The following is a 16,570-nucleotide window of genomic DNA, read 5'->3' on the forward strand; positions in this document are numbered from 1 at the left end:
TTCAGTAGCAGTTCCAGGTCTGGGAACCTTAGCTGTTGCTGAGCTAAGTTTGTTATTGGTATGAGCTTTCGTGTGCAGGCACACTTCTTCTCTAACAAGCAGAAAACACCTCATGTTTCACAGCAGTGTTAAAGTGGCTATTCATGCTAGGATTAGTTAATTGCTGCAATTTCTGGCATTGCATTGGTCTGCAGAGTTCTTTCCCCCTCAGGTAAATTTTGTGGCACACAGTTGTACTGATGCATGAAAGGTGTTCTGCAAAGGGTATTAATATTACTATTATTGTTTAACATTTAAATAGTGTCAGCAGAATAAGTGTCAGCAGAATAAGCTCATTGTGAGTTTTTGATTCCGTATGCCTGCCTCACTTCGTATGTTGTTTTTTGTGTGTGACAGTAACTGATACAGTACATCCCTAGCAAGTACCCCCCCCCCCCGGTTAGGAAAACAATGGCTGCTACTAAATAAGAGATTTTTTTTTTTGCTATCAGGTGCTTTTTAGGAACATTAGACTCTCCCTTATAATTATATCATTTGTCCACCTAATTCAGTATTTTCTGCTTTTCAGAAGTGACCCAAATTGAATATCGACCCACCCCTCCTGTTTCTATGCACCTGGATGCATGCTGGTTTAAACCAGCCTCTGCCAACGTGGTGCCCTCCATGTATTTATTTATTTTTTACTAAAACCCCCAGCAGCTCAAGCCAGCATCACCACTGGCCAGGGATTAAGGGAGCTGTGGTCCAAAACATCTGGACGGCCCCAGGTTGGAGAAAGCCGATTCAAATACACCTCTCCATCAAGTTTGGCCCAGAGTCTCCACATTAATGAAACAATTGCTTCCATGTGGAAGACCTACAGTTCCTCCAAGAAGAAAACAAGAAAGTGTTTCTCTGCTCATGGTAAAACAATAGGTTCACACTTCAAGTCTTCATGTATCTATCATTAGGTGACACAGATAGCAACAAAAATATCATATCAAATTAATAAATGACTTATTTACAAGTGTATTTCCCCCCCCCTGAATATGAAATCAGGAACGGGACATGGCTGGCGCTGTGGGTTAAACCACAGAGTCTAGGGCTTGCTGATCAGGTCGGCAGTTCGAATCCCTGTGACGGGGTGAGCTCCCGTTGCTCGGTCCCTGCTCCTGCCAACCTAGCAGTTCGAAAGCACGAAGTGCAAGTAGATAAATAGGTACCGCTCCAGCGGGAAGGTAAACGGCGTTTCCATGTGCTGCTCTGGTTTGCCAGAAGCGGCTTAGTCATGCTGGCCACATGACACCGGAAGCTGTACGCCAGCTCCCTCGGCCAGTAAAGCGAGATGAGCGCCACAACCCCAGAGTCGTCCATGACTGGACCTAATGGTCAGGGGTCCCTTTACCTTTACCTAGGAAATCAGTGCTGAGGACACACTTCCATTTAAAGGCAGAATAGAAAGGAACCAGGTCCCATTTGCACTCTTTATGTGCAGAGATCTTGATCAGTGAATGCTGGGGAAGCCATGTGTATTTCCTGATGCCTTATTCTATTGAATAATGGTCAAAGGCCATTGGCTTTAAAACAGGCAAGCAGGGGGAGACAAACTGAAGCGGAACATTGAAGTGATGGCTGGAAGTTGTGATCAAAACCTTAGGTCATGGACACCTGAGAGACAATTACCTTATCACAACACAGACACAAGTATTTCTCCAGATGAGCTGCCATGACCTATTGCATGAGCTGAGAAGAAGGAGCAGGGATAAAGGGAGAAGGAAAAGAAGAGCTGGTTAAAGAATACATGGGGCTTTTCAGTGATGTACATGCCATGCACCATTGCACCAGATTAGCCTGCCCATTGCTCAGTGAGCTAATAAATGGAGCAACTGTATGCATATATTACTTCACTCCATTCTAGCCATACTTTCTTTTGACAGCAGGCATGGAAATTAGTCAAATATTTTGCAGTCACAAAAATATCCAGGCCCTAGTTAATGGTGCCAGTCTCTAGCTTCCGTCTGCCATGCTTTTGCTTATCTAACCTGTCTGTGTAGCAGTAAATTTAAATCCCACAAACATCCAGGCCTTGCAAAGAGTTGTTTGCAAACATGGGTTTCTGAAAAGGTACAAACTTCTCACCTTTTATTGATGATCTTGATCTTTGCTGCTTTTCTTCCTTCACTAGCATTGAAATGGGGCTTTTATGTCGGGACTTGAGAGAGACCAAGCTGCTACAGATGGATTATTTAGAAGATGAGCGAATGCCTGCCACAACCAGGGAACCGGTGTGGTGTAGCAGATAAAGGGCTGAATTTAGACTGGGGAGATAGGGGCTTATATTCTCACAGATCTCAAAGCTCACTTGGTGGCTCAGCTTATTTCACAAGGTGGCTATGTGATGCCCTTAGCATCCTGGGAAAAGGCTTGATATAAATATGATGGTAGAAAGGGCAGATGTGGAACTATCTGGACTTTAGAAGCTGAGTTTGTCTGCCTTGCCCCTCCCACCTCACAGCTTTTTGATTCATTGAGAGCTGCTTGGGCCAGAACTGAAACGAAGGAATCACAGTAAAATAAAAAAATTCCTTCAGTAGCACCTTAAAGACCAACTAAGTTTTTATTTTGGTATGAGCTTTCGTGTGCATGCACACTTCTTCAGATACAGTGAAATGGAAGTTTCCAGGCACTTATGTAGAGAAGGGGTGGGGATGGGGAGGGGAGGGGGGATCACTCAGAAGGGTGGTGGAAATGGGTGATTGACTGACTGATAGCTGTTGATGACCGCAAACGACTGCAAATGGTTTTGCATGAAAAAGCAAGGGTTGAGATGGCTGAAGATCGCTTATCATGTATAATGAGATAAGAACCCGATATCTCTGTTCAAACCAGGTCCCTCCATGGTTTTGAGCTTGGTGATAAGTTGCAATTCAGCAACTTCTCTTTCCAGTCTATTTCTGAAATTCTTTTGTAGTAAGACAGCTACTTTGAGATCTTGTATAGAATGTCCTGGGAGATTGAAGTGTTCTCCTACTGGTTTTTCTGTCTTCTGGTTCCTGATGTCAGATTTATGTCCATTTATCCTTTGGCGTAGGGTTTGGCCTGTTTGTCCAATATAGAGAGCTGAAGGGCACTGTTGGCATTTGATGGCATACACAATGTTAGAGGATGAGCAATTAAATAGTCCTGAGATGGTATGTTGGATGTTGTTGGGGCCAGTAATGGTGTTGTCTGGGTGTATGTGGCAGCAAAGTTGGCATCTGGGTTTATTGCAGGCTCTGGTACCAGTGTCCATGTTAAGTCTGGTGGTTGTATTATTGTGGGTGAGGAGTTGTTTAAGATTGGGTGGCTGTCTGTAGGCAATGAAAGGTCTTCCTCCCAGAGCTTGAGAAAGGGAGCGGTCATTGTCCAGGAGAGGCTGTAGATCTCTGATGATGCGTTGTACTGTTTTAGCTTGGGAGCTGTATGTGATGACTAGTGGTGTTCTGTTATTTTCTTTTTTGGGTCTGTCTTGCAGCAGGTTCTCTCTAGGTATCTGTCTGGCTCTGTTGATCTGTTGTTTAACTTCATCAGGTGGATATTTTAGTTCTAAAAAGGTTTGCTGTAGATCTCTTAGGTGAGATTCTCTGTCTGTAGAGTTGGAACAGATGCGGTTGTAACGTAAGGCCTGGCTGTATACGATGGATTGTTTGGTATGTTTGGGATGGTAGCTAGAAGCATGTAGATATGTTTGTCGGTCAGTTGGTTTTCTGTATAAGGTGGTGTCTATACGTCCATCCTGTATTTTTATAGTAGTGTCCAAAAAATGTATTTCTTGCATAGATTGGTTCATTGTTAGGTTGATGGTGGGGTGAAAGTCATTGAATGTCTGGTGGAAGGTTTCCAGGGTCTGTTGTCCATGTGTCCAGATAATAAAAATATCGTCAATGTATCGCAGGTACAGGAGAGGTTTGAGTGGGTAGGAGTTAAGGAAACGTTGTTCTAAATCTGCCATGAAGATGTTGGCATACTGTGGGGCCATGCGGGTGCCCATGGCTGTGCCGCTGATCTGGAGGAACAGGTCATCACCAAATTTGAAGTGGTTGTGGGTAAGGACAAAGTGGCAGAGTTTGGTAGCAAAGTCCGCTGTGGTTTTAGGAAGGAATCACAGGGTCTTGTACAGCTGAGTCCATGACAAAAGCACAGGGAAGTTGGTGCTCTGGCACCGAGACCTGTCAATTCAAAATCATCTTGGTCCTGAGTCTATATGGGGTTGAATGCACTATGTTCTCAGGATCAGAGTGGTTTGGGTGGTATGACTGCCAGCTGTGGGTGGTCAGGCCTTGAAATGGTTGCTTGTGCTTGTTTATTTGTTGCAATTGATGGAAGTGATTTTGTTTTGTTGCACACTGTGTGTTGTCATTATCTTGTAATGCTACATACAAATTACATTCTACTATTTTGTTGGTTAGAATTATAGTTTGAATTGCTGTAAGTTGACAATGTGAATTTTATTGTCTATTTTGTGATTCCTATGGCTTGAGTACAGTAATATAGAAAGGCGGTACACGAATATTAAAAATCATAGCATTTGTACACAAGTACCTTTTTTTAAAAAGCCAGCATGCATCACATTCTAAACTTATTGGCTGAGAGTGACAAGCTTACTGTGTTGGGATACTGCCACCCCTGCTTTTTAATTAAAAATAAATTAGATTAGACATGGCTTCCAATTTTCTTGGCTGTTTTAACAGTGCCTCAGGTCTTACAAAAATGTTACATCCATGAAAAAATTTAAAACTGTTAATAAAATGAACTATATAAAATAAAAAGAAAGTTTTGTGAAAAGGTTTGTGATTCAACAGATAACTACTCCCACACTGGGAGGGCAGCCTCTAAGGCAGGCATCCCCAAACTTCGACCCTCCAGATGTTTTGGACTACAGTTCCCATCTTCCCCAACCACTGGTCCTGTTAGCTAGGGATCATGGGAGTTGTAGGCCAAAACATCTGGAGGGCCGCAGTTTGGGGATGCCTGCTCTAAGGCATTCAAAAAAGGTGACAAAATTGCATGACGTTAGAGGGAGAGGAACTGTACCATTCATGTTGCAAGATGGAACTTGCCACTATCTTTTTAAAGGCTGGGTGAAAAGAACTGCTATTTCTCAATGTACAGAATAGTCTGATTTAAGTGCATGAAAAATTAAAAAAAATAGCAGAATAATTTTGAGAGAAGACAATTGGACTCCCTGCACAATTGAGGGTAACCTAATCATATATCTACAGGGGATTGCCTGGCAGTGTGCCCTGCAAGGCATGGAAGAGAGTAGTCCAATGGCCTTGCATAGAACTATTCAGGTGCATACAGCACTCACAGTTTCAAACCAGCGTGGGATTGCGCTTTTTGCTCCAGCTCCATATTGCTGCACTAGCTCTGCTTCCAACAATCATGCAGCTGTCTGCAAGAGAAGCCCTATGAGAGCAGCAGAAACCCTGCATGAATGAGGGCCATGAACATATGAAGCCCTAATGTACAACTTCTCCCTTACAGAAACTGCACTCAATGCACAGTAGCTGGAGGGCAGCCCCACTCCAGATGGATTATATGAGTGCCTTACATGTAAGCAATGCATGAACAGAGCTCATGTGTGCCACAAATCTGAACTAAACTTTAAGCTTCTTCTTTTTTACATTTTTATTTTGGACATTAATATTCTGCCTTTCTTTCTACATGAAGCTCAAGGTGAGCTACGTAGTGTTCTCAGGCAATCTCTCATCCTGATATTAACCTGCTTAGCTTCAGCAAAGTGGCTGCACCATGTGGCCTTGACCCAACTGCAGCCCTGCTCTATGAGGTTTTGATGAACAAGGAGCCTTTTTTACTTTTCCACATTGAACTGCCTAAAGTTCACAACAGCCCATAACTTTTACCCAGAACAGCTATTCCCATGATCATGGATGCTGCCACTTCCTGAACTGCAGAGAAATGTAATAAACTCATAGACTGTCCAGCATAAGTATCAGAATGAATAGGAAATGTACATCATAGCTGATTTCATTTGTGGGATTACCAAAGTAGAAAAGAGGCATTTGCTTCTGTGAACCAGTATGAATGGAGGAGGGATAGAGCATGTGATACATTTCAGCAAGATATTGGGTTTGTGCCTCAAAAATAAAAAATAAAAAAAGTTCACCATGAAATGCATTCTGTCAGCCATGCAAAAAACATACCTGAGTCAGTCCCCTCTGGAGGGTGTATTTCTGTGTGTATGTTTGCATATGCATGGAGAACGTTTGAAAGTGCTCTGATATTCCTGAGAAAGTGTCAGCAGAGTCTGGGTAATCAAATCAAGGCATAAACTGATGGTTACATGGTCCATGAAAGAATCTTCCTATCCCAATAAAACCAGGCATAATTCCAAAATATTTTTGTCTACTATAATCAGCACCAGGATTTCAGTCTTTTCTCCAATTCAAGATACCACCATTTGTTCTCCAGGTGATATGAATAATGCTGTGAATATACTTTTGTTTACTCTGCATCCAGGGGACTCCCTGGTTTGGGAGCCAGGTGTAGCTTGCCACACACGCTATACCTGCTGAAATGCCCTCTTCTGCACAGGTATTAAAAGTGCAGAAGAGGAGTCCTGACCTCTTTTGCATCTGACCACCTCATCTCCTTTCCATTCCATATTTGAGGTTCAGCAATGATCTACTTTTCTCTGCCATCCACCTGTTTTCCCCCCCTCCCCATTTCATACTTGCCCCCTTTCAGCCCTTCATTTACTTGGTTTGGTTTCTCTCTACATATAGCTTCTGATCCGTTAATTACTGTTGTTGGAACAGAGCTACAGTCCCACTTTAATTGCTGGTGTTATGCCCCAAGCATTTAGCAGGGACTGGGGGCACCGTATAAACACCATTATTATTATCAATCAACATTGTAATTAAACTCTTGCTTGACTCTCACCCCCTAGAAGCATGCTTCTTTGCATCCTGTGCCACAGTCTATTCCAGCCAGAGGGACCCTGAAGCTTTCAAACAGTTGGCTTGCCCAGAGGAGAAAAAGTATTTCCACCTGTTCAGGGCCGGCCCCAAGGCAAGGCTGGGTGGCGCAATGCGCCAGGGTGCCAGACCAACAGGGGGTGCCACGCCCGCCAGCAGGCCCGTCTTAGCCATTGAGGCTAGTGGCATGGGGAACCACAGTGCTGGGCACTGGAGGGCGCTGGAGGGCGCCAGGGAAGAGGTCCGGGGGCCACGGCTCGGTAGGGGATGTGCGGAGGCACTGGGGTACTGGGCGCTCCCAGCGAAGCTCCCACCAAGGCCACTCGGGGCACCCCGTCACGCTCTTCTCCTTCGCCGGCTGCTCGCCCGTAGTGCTGCATCGACCACTGGCTGAAGGTCCTGCGCAGGAAGCGCAGCATAGTGCGCCTTCACTCCAGGGGAGGCGAGCGGGACTCCAGCTCCTACCGGCCCCGTGCCGACGCTACTGCGCAGACAGAGCTCCCCCAGCCACGCCGCCAGCCAACGCCCGCCCGGGGAGCCCGGCAGGCAGTTCCCCCGTCAGCCACTGCGCCGCACCGCCTCCCTTCCTGCTGCAGACAGACAGGCAGATCCCCATCAGCCACTGCACCGCACCGCCTCCCTTCCTGCTGCAGGCGGCGGCGGCTGCACAAAGCCAGTGGGCAGTGGCGACCGCTCTCGCTCGGCCAGCACCAAAAGGGGTCGCGCTCACCCCATGGAGCTGCTTGCCTCGCCCAGCGTCACGTGCCTCTCCTAAGCGACTCGCTGGCCAGCCCAGCTCCTTGCGGCCGCTGGGCAGCAGTGAGAGCGCCAGCAGCAGCCCCAACGGCGCCCTCCGCTCCAGGCTAAATTTTGGGAAGGGAGGGGGTGCCAGAGGGACCTTTGCACCATGGTGCTGGATGTGGTTAAGACGGGCCTGCACCTGTTTCGTTTCCCTTTTCAACATACCCAAATGCACACGGTTATAACTTACCAGTTTGCGCTGACACCACTGGCAGATCCCACATAGGACAATGGTAACACTAAGGCTGATGGTGATGATGGCTGAGACCAGAACGACATCACGAGAGGGTGCCCCTGAGAAGAGAAACCCACAGGTTAGCTGTACAAGTGCCTCCAATAAAAGGAAACAGGAAAAAGCTGACAGGACTATTAACAGTTTTGTGGCAATATGAACTGGCTTGCTGAGACTCAGGGGCCTTATTAGGGGGGTGACCCAAGGAGGCTGAGCTCTGTTTTTTTCCACTCCCCCCCTTCAGTTTCTGCTCTTCTTCCCCTTTTAATACTTCTTTTTGTTTTGCTTGCATGGCAGCTGGTATGATGCAAAGCACAGTACTGGGATGACCTCAGTCGTTTACCATTTTAGTTTGTTCAGAGACCTACACTGTATTTGTACACATACATGAGCATATACAAATTTGGGTCATGGGCCTGTTCCCTGAGTTTTAAGTACACAGCAGAGTTGAGGCTCTTGGTTTCCTGGGTGCTCCACTTTCCCCTAGCTTGCCTTGCAGGTCTCTCCCCCCCCTGATTGACTCCAGCTACAAAAGGCTGAGGCTGCTAAAGAGGCCGGAGACCCTCTTGGCTGCCTCTTAGTACAGGCCCAGGTCATCAAACCTGAGCATCCACAGCTGCCAGCTGCCACCATTGGCAGGATTGGCAGCAACGGCAGCAGATATGTTTGATGCTTATGGTAATATTTCTCTTGTTAATTATGCTGTTTTAAATGTGCATTTTAACTTTGACTTCCTTAAGCAATGTTTTCTTCTGTAATGTCTAAGACAGGCATCCCCAAACTTCGGCCCTCTAGATGTTTTGGACTACAATTCCCATCATCCCTGACCACTGGTCCTGTTAGCTAGGGGTCATGGGAGTTGTAGGCCAAAACATCTGGAGGGCTGCAGTTTGGGGATGCCTGGTCTAAAATAACATTATTATTTTTTTTGTTAATTTTGCTGCATTAAATGTGCATTCTTTAGTTGACCTCCTTTGTAGTGTTTTATTTTGAAATCTTTAAGATAATACTTTAGTTTCCTGTTGACCTTATTCAGCAATGCTTTATCCTGGATTGTTTTATTTGATGTTTTAATGTGAGATTTTCCCACCCTTAAAAATATAAAGTGGTATAGAAATGAAACGAACAACCACAACTCCTGCCTATTCTTCTACCCTTTTACCTTGGTTTCTCACCTAATAAACCTAAACCTAAATCCATGTCTTGGTTTGCCCCACAGTGAAAGGTAAAAGAAAGATTGGGCCCAGTTCACCAAATCCTCCAACTCTAGAGAAAGTGTTGGGAAGAAAAGAAACAAGTACTATCAATTCTTGACAGTTTCAATGGCAGGCTAGACCACAGGCAGACAGATCATACCAATACTTCCAGTTCTGCTGTCTCAGCTGGTAATAAAGGCATTCAGCAGCTGTCCCTAACTTTTACAGGGCAAGTCTTATTCCACAGCATCACAGAACCATAGAACATAATTAGTGTGCTTTATGATTTCATAACGCTCCAGCTGCATGACTCTCCATAGAACAATTATCACAGCACCAGAACGTTGCCTATTTTTTGAAATTATTCCAGCAATTGTTGAGAGCTATTCTCATCACAGGCAGGCAAAATGAAGCAAACAAAAACAGACTGTAGTGAATATAAATCTGTGGTTTATGATATGGCAGGCGTCTAAAATCAGTGGTCATTTGGTCAGGAAAATATTCCGCAGGGCCTGTAAGACAGAGCTAGTCCGCCTGGCCTTCAAATTGAATTAGCCTGATCCTCCATTCCCTTTCCCCTTTCCTTTTTGTATGAAGAAACCCTTCTGGGACCCCACATTTAAACTCTTCCCTGGTCTCCTTGCTGGCCCTAGCAGGACCAAACTTGGCCAGTTAGCCCTGGCGATTACTTGATGTTTACTAAACTGGGTTTCCCCCCCAAAAAAATGACCCTGAATTTTTAAAATTTTATTTACAGGTAGGTAGCCGTGTTGGTCTGAGTCGAAACAAAATAAAAAAATTCCTTCAGTAGCACCTTAAAGACCAACTAAATATTAATTTTGGTATGAGCTTTCGTGTGCATGCACACTTCATCAGAACTTTCATCAGAACAAGTGTGAAGAGGAACTCAACAAGTGCTAGGAAACAGTGTGTCATAAGGAGATTCTGTAACACAAAATGTCTCAGCTTAAACCCTTCTTCTGAGGCAATGTCGGGTTTTTCCTATCACCTAGAGCAGTGGTTCTCAAAGGGTGTGTCAGAAGAAGATGGCAAGTGTGGTGGTCAGATTCAAGGACAATCAAAGAAAGAGTTAAACATTTCACTGTAGTACAGGAGGTGACCATTTTTAGGTATGTCCAATTGATGCGTGATCACTGATAAGTGGGTCCTTTTGTACCTGAAAGAGGGCAGAATGGGGGCAGGGCAGGGTGGGGCAGAATGCAATGGGTTGGGGTGACACTAGAAGTGACCACTGCCTGTATAGTATAGTATTTTCCTATCTCTCTAAGCAGGATTTGCTTACCACATTTTTCAAGTGAGTGAAGAAATGCACATTAACACCTAAAGAGGAGGCTGACCCACAAGACCATCAAATTCAGAGTCTAAAATTACCTGGCTGTACCACTGGTGATGCTTTTGTGCTTCGATAGGGTTAGAAATCCATAAAAAAAGGTGAACTGGTGAGATTGGCAGGTGACACACCACTTATTTAGTCAGCATTGTACTTTGTACAGTCCACTTGAAGTGCTTTAGGACATTCAGGGGATAAAGCAGCACAACTGACTATGAAAATCATCTGATAGAAATTCAAAGTAATGGACACTGAAAGGAATGTTTTAAACCACTCAGACCCAACTCTGTGTTCTAAATTAACAGTAACCTCTCTTGGAAAAAGGTGAAACATTATTATGAAAAACCTAATGGTTTGGCTTTTGTTTTTATTAAGGCACAGCTGGAGGAGAAAAGAAAAAGTAGAAGAGTAAACCAAGAGTAATAAAAATTGTTATAAATGTAATAACGTGGTTATATACATCAATGATACGGCTCACCTAGAGTTCTGTGTTCAGTTCTGAAATTCACTGAAGTTATCTTGCACTGAGCAACAAAATAGCTAGATATCATGGGCTGATACCGGTAGTAAGAGCACCAAGGACGGGGGCCTGCCACGGAACTGAAAACACATATCTATTTCCACTATGAATACGCTAAAGGGAAGCCACATACATTTGGATCCACAGTATACTTTTAAACAACACTGCCCCAAAGGCCAAACTGAACATGTTCTGCCAGAGGAGGATGTATCCTACACAATTTCAGACAGTTTCAACCCACCTAATAGTACTGAAACAATCAGAGCTGGACTAGCCATTAGGCTGGATGAAGCCATTGCCTCAGGAGGCAGAAGCCTCTGGCTCTGGTATGAGTGCCAATTTCCTGTGAGATCTTGCGGAGCATGCAATATCTGGCTGGGAACAGGCACTGGTGTTGGCGGCACAGGCAGTGGCAGAGGCGGAAGGGTGGCACTTCCTATTTCTCCTCAAGTGGCAAGATGGGACATGCCACCCCTAGACACAATATTTCCATTATGCTTCTCCCTTGCTAACCCCAAACAGACACACATTATAAAATGGATAAGGGTAAGTTATGGGGAACAGGTTCCTTCAGTTCCACTTCTTATAAATACAAGTTTAGATAACTGTGCTTTTTTTTTTAAATATTCCAGGATCTATCAGACTCCCTGTCACAATAACTTGGTAGTGGAATTTGCTACCAAGGAGTGTGGTGGAGTCTCCTTCTTTGGAGGTCTTTAAGCAGAGGTTTGACAGGCATATGTCAAGAATGCTTTGATGGTGTTTCCTGCTTGGCAGGGGGTTGGACTGGATGGCCCGTGTGGTCTCTTCCAACTCTATGATTCTATGATTCTAACTCGGAGTTCCTCAATGTGAACCTTTCCCACTGCCACTCATAATTATTTTAAAGCCAACTGGTACCTTGGACACAGATTGAACTATTAACTGAGATTGTTTATTGAAGATATATTCCATACATAAGGGAATACTGATATTTACACCGAGATCCTAAATGTGCTTGATGACAGTTTGTAAGAACTCAAGAAATGCATCTGTTGACACCAGCGTCCAAAAGTCTTTTACCTCAGAACAAATTCCCCAAACCAACCCAGCCAAATTCGTTCAAAACTTGGTCCGGCTACTAGGTACAATCTTCCTCTGTCATCATGGGAGAAATTCAATATCATGCTCTTCCGATTTTTCCATCAACACAGAAGAAGAAGAAGAAGAAGAAGAAGAAGAAGAAGAAGAAGAAGAAGAAGAGGAGGAGGAGTTTGGATTTGATATCCCGCTTTATCACTACCTGAAGGAGTCTCAAAGCGGCTAACATTCTCCTTTCCCTTCCTCCCCCACAACAAACACTCTGTGAGGTGAGTGGGGCTGAGAGACTTCAGAGAAGTGTGACTAGCCCAAGGTCACCCAGCAGCTGCATGTGGAGGAGTGGAGTCTCGAACCCGGTTCCCCAGATTACGAGTCTACCACTCTTAACCACTACACCACACTGGCTCTCATCAGAAATCTCAGGATTTCTGCTTGCTAGATAGAATGATTCCCCCTCCCCTCATGTTCTGTTCTGGGGGTTCTCCCAATCTCCCAGAGTGGATTGGGTGGGGGGCATCACGCAAGTGGGAATTCTTGCATTGGCTTGTGCTAACATGCTAGGTTAAGTGAATCCTGCCCCAAAGCTCATCCAGTTGTACTTCTGACGACAAGGACAGTTTAGTTGATTTTTAAAAAGGCTGCTTGTGTAACCTTACTCTGGTAAGATCTTTACACAGGTCAACAAAAATCTCCCTTCTTCTGATCTTCACCAGCACAGTTGTAGCAGCAGGAAATAATATTCAAGCCTTGGTTATCCATTTTCATCTCAAATTTCTCTGGCACTGCCTCAAATCTCCCTCAAAATTGTCTTCACCAAATGAGTTAACTACTGCTTCTTCACCTTAGAACCCCCAGCCAATCAAAACCTGATGTATCCTAGACTAATCAAAATTAATTTACCTGACCCAGGCCCTGTCTATAAATACGAAAAGTGATTGTCTCTCTCCATTCCCCACTCCACTCTCAGAACCTGTCACCAAGTAGCTACAGCTGAATTGGCCTCGAACAAAGCAACAATATAAGGCCTCAAAACCTTGACAGCTACACTCGGATATCAACAGAGGCCACAGAAATCTTTTCCAAAGCAGGAAACATAAATAGACAGACATACATGCAGCAGTTCTCCACAGAAGTACACATTGCAATGGACAAATATTTGAAACTGCTCCAATTTCAAATATCAAATATGAATATTAGAAATGGGTGAATTCTGGTTTATGCTCTAGTCATATATAGATAGATTACAAATTGTCATCATTTAAAAAAAATTGAGTTCTTCCATTAGTTTCTTGTCCCAAGTCACTGTGCTAATCCAGTCAAATCTGCAAACGAGTCCACTACAGTTTTAAGAATGAAATAAACTTCAGCCCATGCTTCCTCCACCTCAAATTTGCTTTAAACATCCTACATCAGAACTACACCTTTCGGCTTACTAATACTGGTATGGGAAATAATGCCATAATTTGGGTGATTCAATGAATCCAAGGTTCTGTATGTTTCTAATATGATGTGAAGCAGAATTACATGGGAACCCATTTTTTCAATGTCTACCATGCTGTTGTGGTAACAAATGAATGGGCCCTCTGATATGAAAGGGTAGGGCCATGGATGCAGGCCCAGTTTGCCCATACGTAGGTTGACTGTCTAAATACCATAGGGAAACTTTGAAGAGAAAGGAAAGTAGGGTTGCCATATTTCAAAATCCAGATACAAAAGTTGGCAAAAAGGGGACATTTTGGAGCTATTTTTAAGGAAAATTGGGGGGGGGGGACGACACTGATGACACGGATTGCCATACATTATGACAATTTCTGCCCAGACACCGCTTCCGACTGCTGTATTCCGGGTATGTCCGGGAAATTCCGGACGTATGGAAACCCTAAAGGAAAGGACTGCAGAGAAGGGCACGAGAATCAGCCAAACATATAGCAATCCCTTTTCAAGAGCAGAAACTGAAGGACTATTTTTGTTTCATTCATTTAACTTTTTTTAAAGAGGTTTTGAGCAGAGGTCTGAAAAATAATGTATAGCACAGCCAGAGCAAATCAAGTGTTCCCACATATTGTTGATATGAAAAAGAAGATGCTCAATTAACTGCAAAAGCAACAAGCACACAGCTGGTGGGAGAAAGTACCTTTCTCTACACAATGTTATTAACCTGCGGAATAACTCTTGGCAATAAGAGAATACTGAAGGTTTGGATCAGAATCAAACTAGCTTACACATTTATACAAGAATAATAATATTCAGAGGCTCACAAAAGAACTTTTAAGAAAGAGAAGGAGAGGGGGAAGGGATGGAGAGAAAATTAAATGGAAATTCCTCTCTCATCATGCATTTATTTTTCTACCCTCATTCGTACCCTCTCCCAGTTTGCCATCTATTGGTCCAAAGGATTTAAGCCTGCTGAAATGGACTGGCATCCTGCTTAGGTTTGGTTCACAAATGCACTACTAGCACACACATAACACTAAGTTATAGTAAGTTTGGTCCTAGTGTGGTTTGTTTCAACATCTAATCATGGTCTGTTTTCTGGCAACAAACAGCAAAATGAAGCCATGGTTGGTTTGTTGGCTTGTATAAAACTATGGTTTGACATTATGTCTGAACCAAACAGTCTGGCTTGGTTTGTTTGACCATCCCATCCTACATGTTCACCAAAGCTTTGGAGAAACAAGTTGTGACGTGTTTGCTCATCAGGGATTGGGTCTTTTTCTGAGTTCGGGTGTATCACGAAGAGCCTTGCCAAAGCATCTCCATCAGATTAGCTCTACTATTGCCTCATTATAAATTAACTTGGATCACAAGTGTAATTTGAGATCTTTTCAGACATACTCCCCCTAAAACATGAAATTCTAAAGCAATACCTGGCTGATAATTCTGATAATTCCCATCCAATTCAATTGAATGACATGAAATAGAACAATTTCCAGTTCCTTGGGGATATATTTTCTGCAGGAGTGATATCTTTCCTGATTTAAAAACAAACAAACAGAAAATATGTATGCTGGAGAGAACTAAAGTGTGTGTGTGTGTGTGTGTGTGTGTGAGAGAGAGAGAGAGAGAGAGAGAGAGAGAGAGAGGGAGGGAGGGAGGGAGGGAGGGAGGGAGGGAGGGAGGGAGAGAGAGTCAGCAGGCACCTTCTGCACCAACTTTTAAACGCCTGCTGAAAACTTTTCTATTCCACCAGGCCTATGCAGGCAATTAAGAGTATATCCCCGCAATGGTCTACTGACCAATTTCTTTTTGCTTTTAACTTGTTTTTTTAATGTTATGTTTTAACTTGGTTTTATGTTTGTATATTGCATAGCTGCCAAGTTATCCCTTATTTTAAGGGATTTTCCCTTATGCTGAATAGGCTTCCTCGCAAGAAAAGGGAAAACTTGGCAGCTATGGTATATTGTTAAAGAGCTCCCCAAAACCAAGGGACAGCAAGTTGTATTGGAGACAGCAAGTTGTGGCATCTTCAGTTTTTTAACAAGTACTATCCAAATGCACACATAGAGGCAACTGGTGCACTATTTCCCCACCACACAATTATGGTGGTGCATTACAACTACTTCATTGCATCTGGATCTCTCAAACCACCAAGCATTTACTGAACAATAAACAAATTGTTTAGAAAGGCCCTTGGTACCCTGTTTGAAGGCTTTTTGGAATGAGTAATGTTTGCTCACTCAAGAGCCTGGGTTTCCTAAAGCCTTCTATTATCTACCAGGTTGCTCAGCCTTAAAAATATGTGACATATAGCACATGAAAGAAATGCAAAACAAAAGTGAGGTTTTGCATTTGTAAAACTGTTCTCCAGATGAAAACAATCACAATATTAACATAAAAGCTTTTATTTTTAGGGATGGTTAAATTGCTAGGTTAAAGAGGTTAGCCAGCATAAAAGATATTGGGGGAAAAACTGTGGAAATCTGCTTGAAATTAAAGTAAATGATTATGGCAATGTAGACCATTCATCTGAGGGTTGCTTTACAAATTATGTTTTGCTTGCGTGCTGCAGGAAAGAGGTACACTGTCACTTATTACGTGCATTGTTGGTGTTCATTGTGCTGGCATATCCACAGTTTAAGAATCCTACTTTAGATGGGATAAGGGTGAAATAATCTGGTTAAGAGGCCTACGTAGAAAATGTTGGGTGATCTGACATGTATCCCTTTGGTGGCACTCTCTTTCAATACATTTCTTAGGGTTTTGGAATATCCACTCCCTACTTTAAATCTCTGAGGGAGAAGTGTATGTGTGTGTGTGTGTAAAATCATAGCATAACCTTTCAATAACCATCTACATTCAGTAATATTCACTTGTGACACTAGATGAATAACACTCAATATCTGTTAATAATTAATTTGTGCAATAATTGTACATTAATAATTAAACTTGATGTATTTCCCCTCTGCCCAATTCTCTATATGCCTACAGCTG

General features: G+C 43.5%; 1 protein-coding gene across 2 annotated transcripts in view; it reads right to left on the minus strand.

The window, feature by feature from the left end:
* The window catches only part of SYT7 (synaptotagmin 7), a 217,177-nt gene that overhangs the window by 86,807 nt on the left and 113,800 nt on the right, over positions 1–16,570 (minus strand). For both annotated transcript variants that reach the window (XM_035123666.3, XM_035123676.3), the window contains exon 2: positions 7,951–8,054. In XM_035123666.3, coding sequence (XP_034979557.1) covers positions 7,951–8,054 — 104 coding nt within the window. The remainder of the gene's footprint in view (positions 1–7,950; positions 8,055–16,570) is intronic.

The sequence above is a fragment of the Zootoca vivipara genome, chromosome 1 (assembly GCF_965207765.1).
Source record: "Zootoca vivipara chromosome 1, rZooViv2.hap1.1, whole genome shotgun sequence".
Classification (NCBI taxonomy): domain Eukaryota; kingdom Metazoa; phylum Chordata; class Lepidosauria; order Squamata; family Lacertidae; genus Zootoca; species Zootoca vivipara.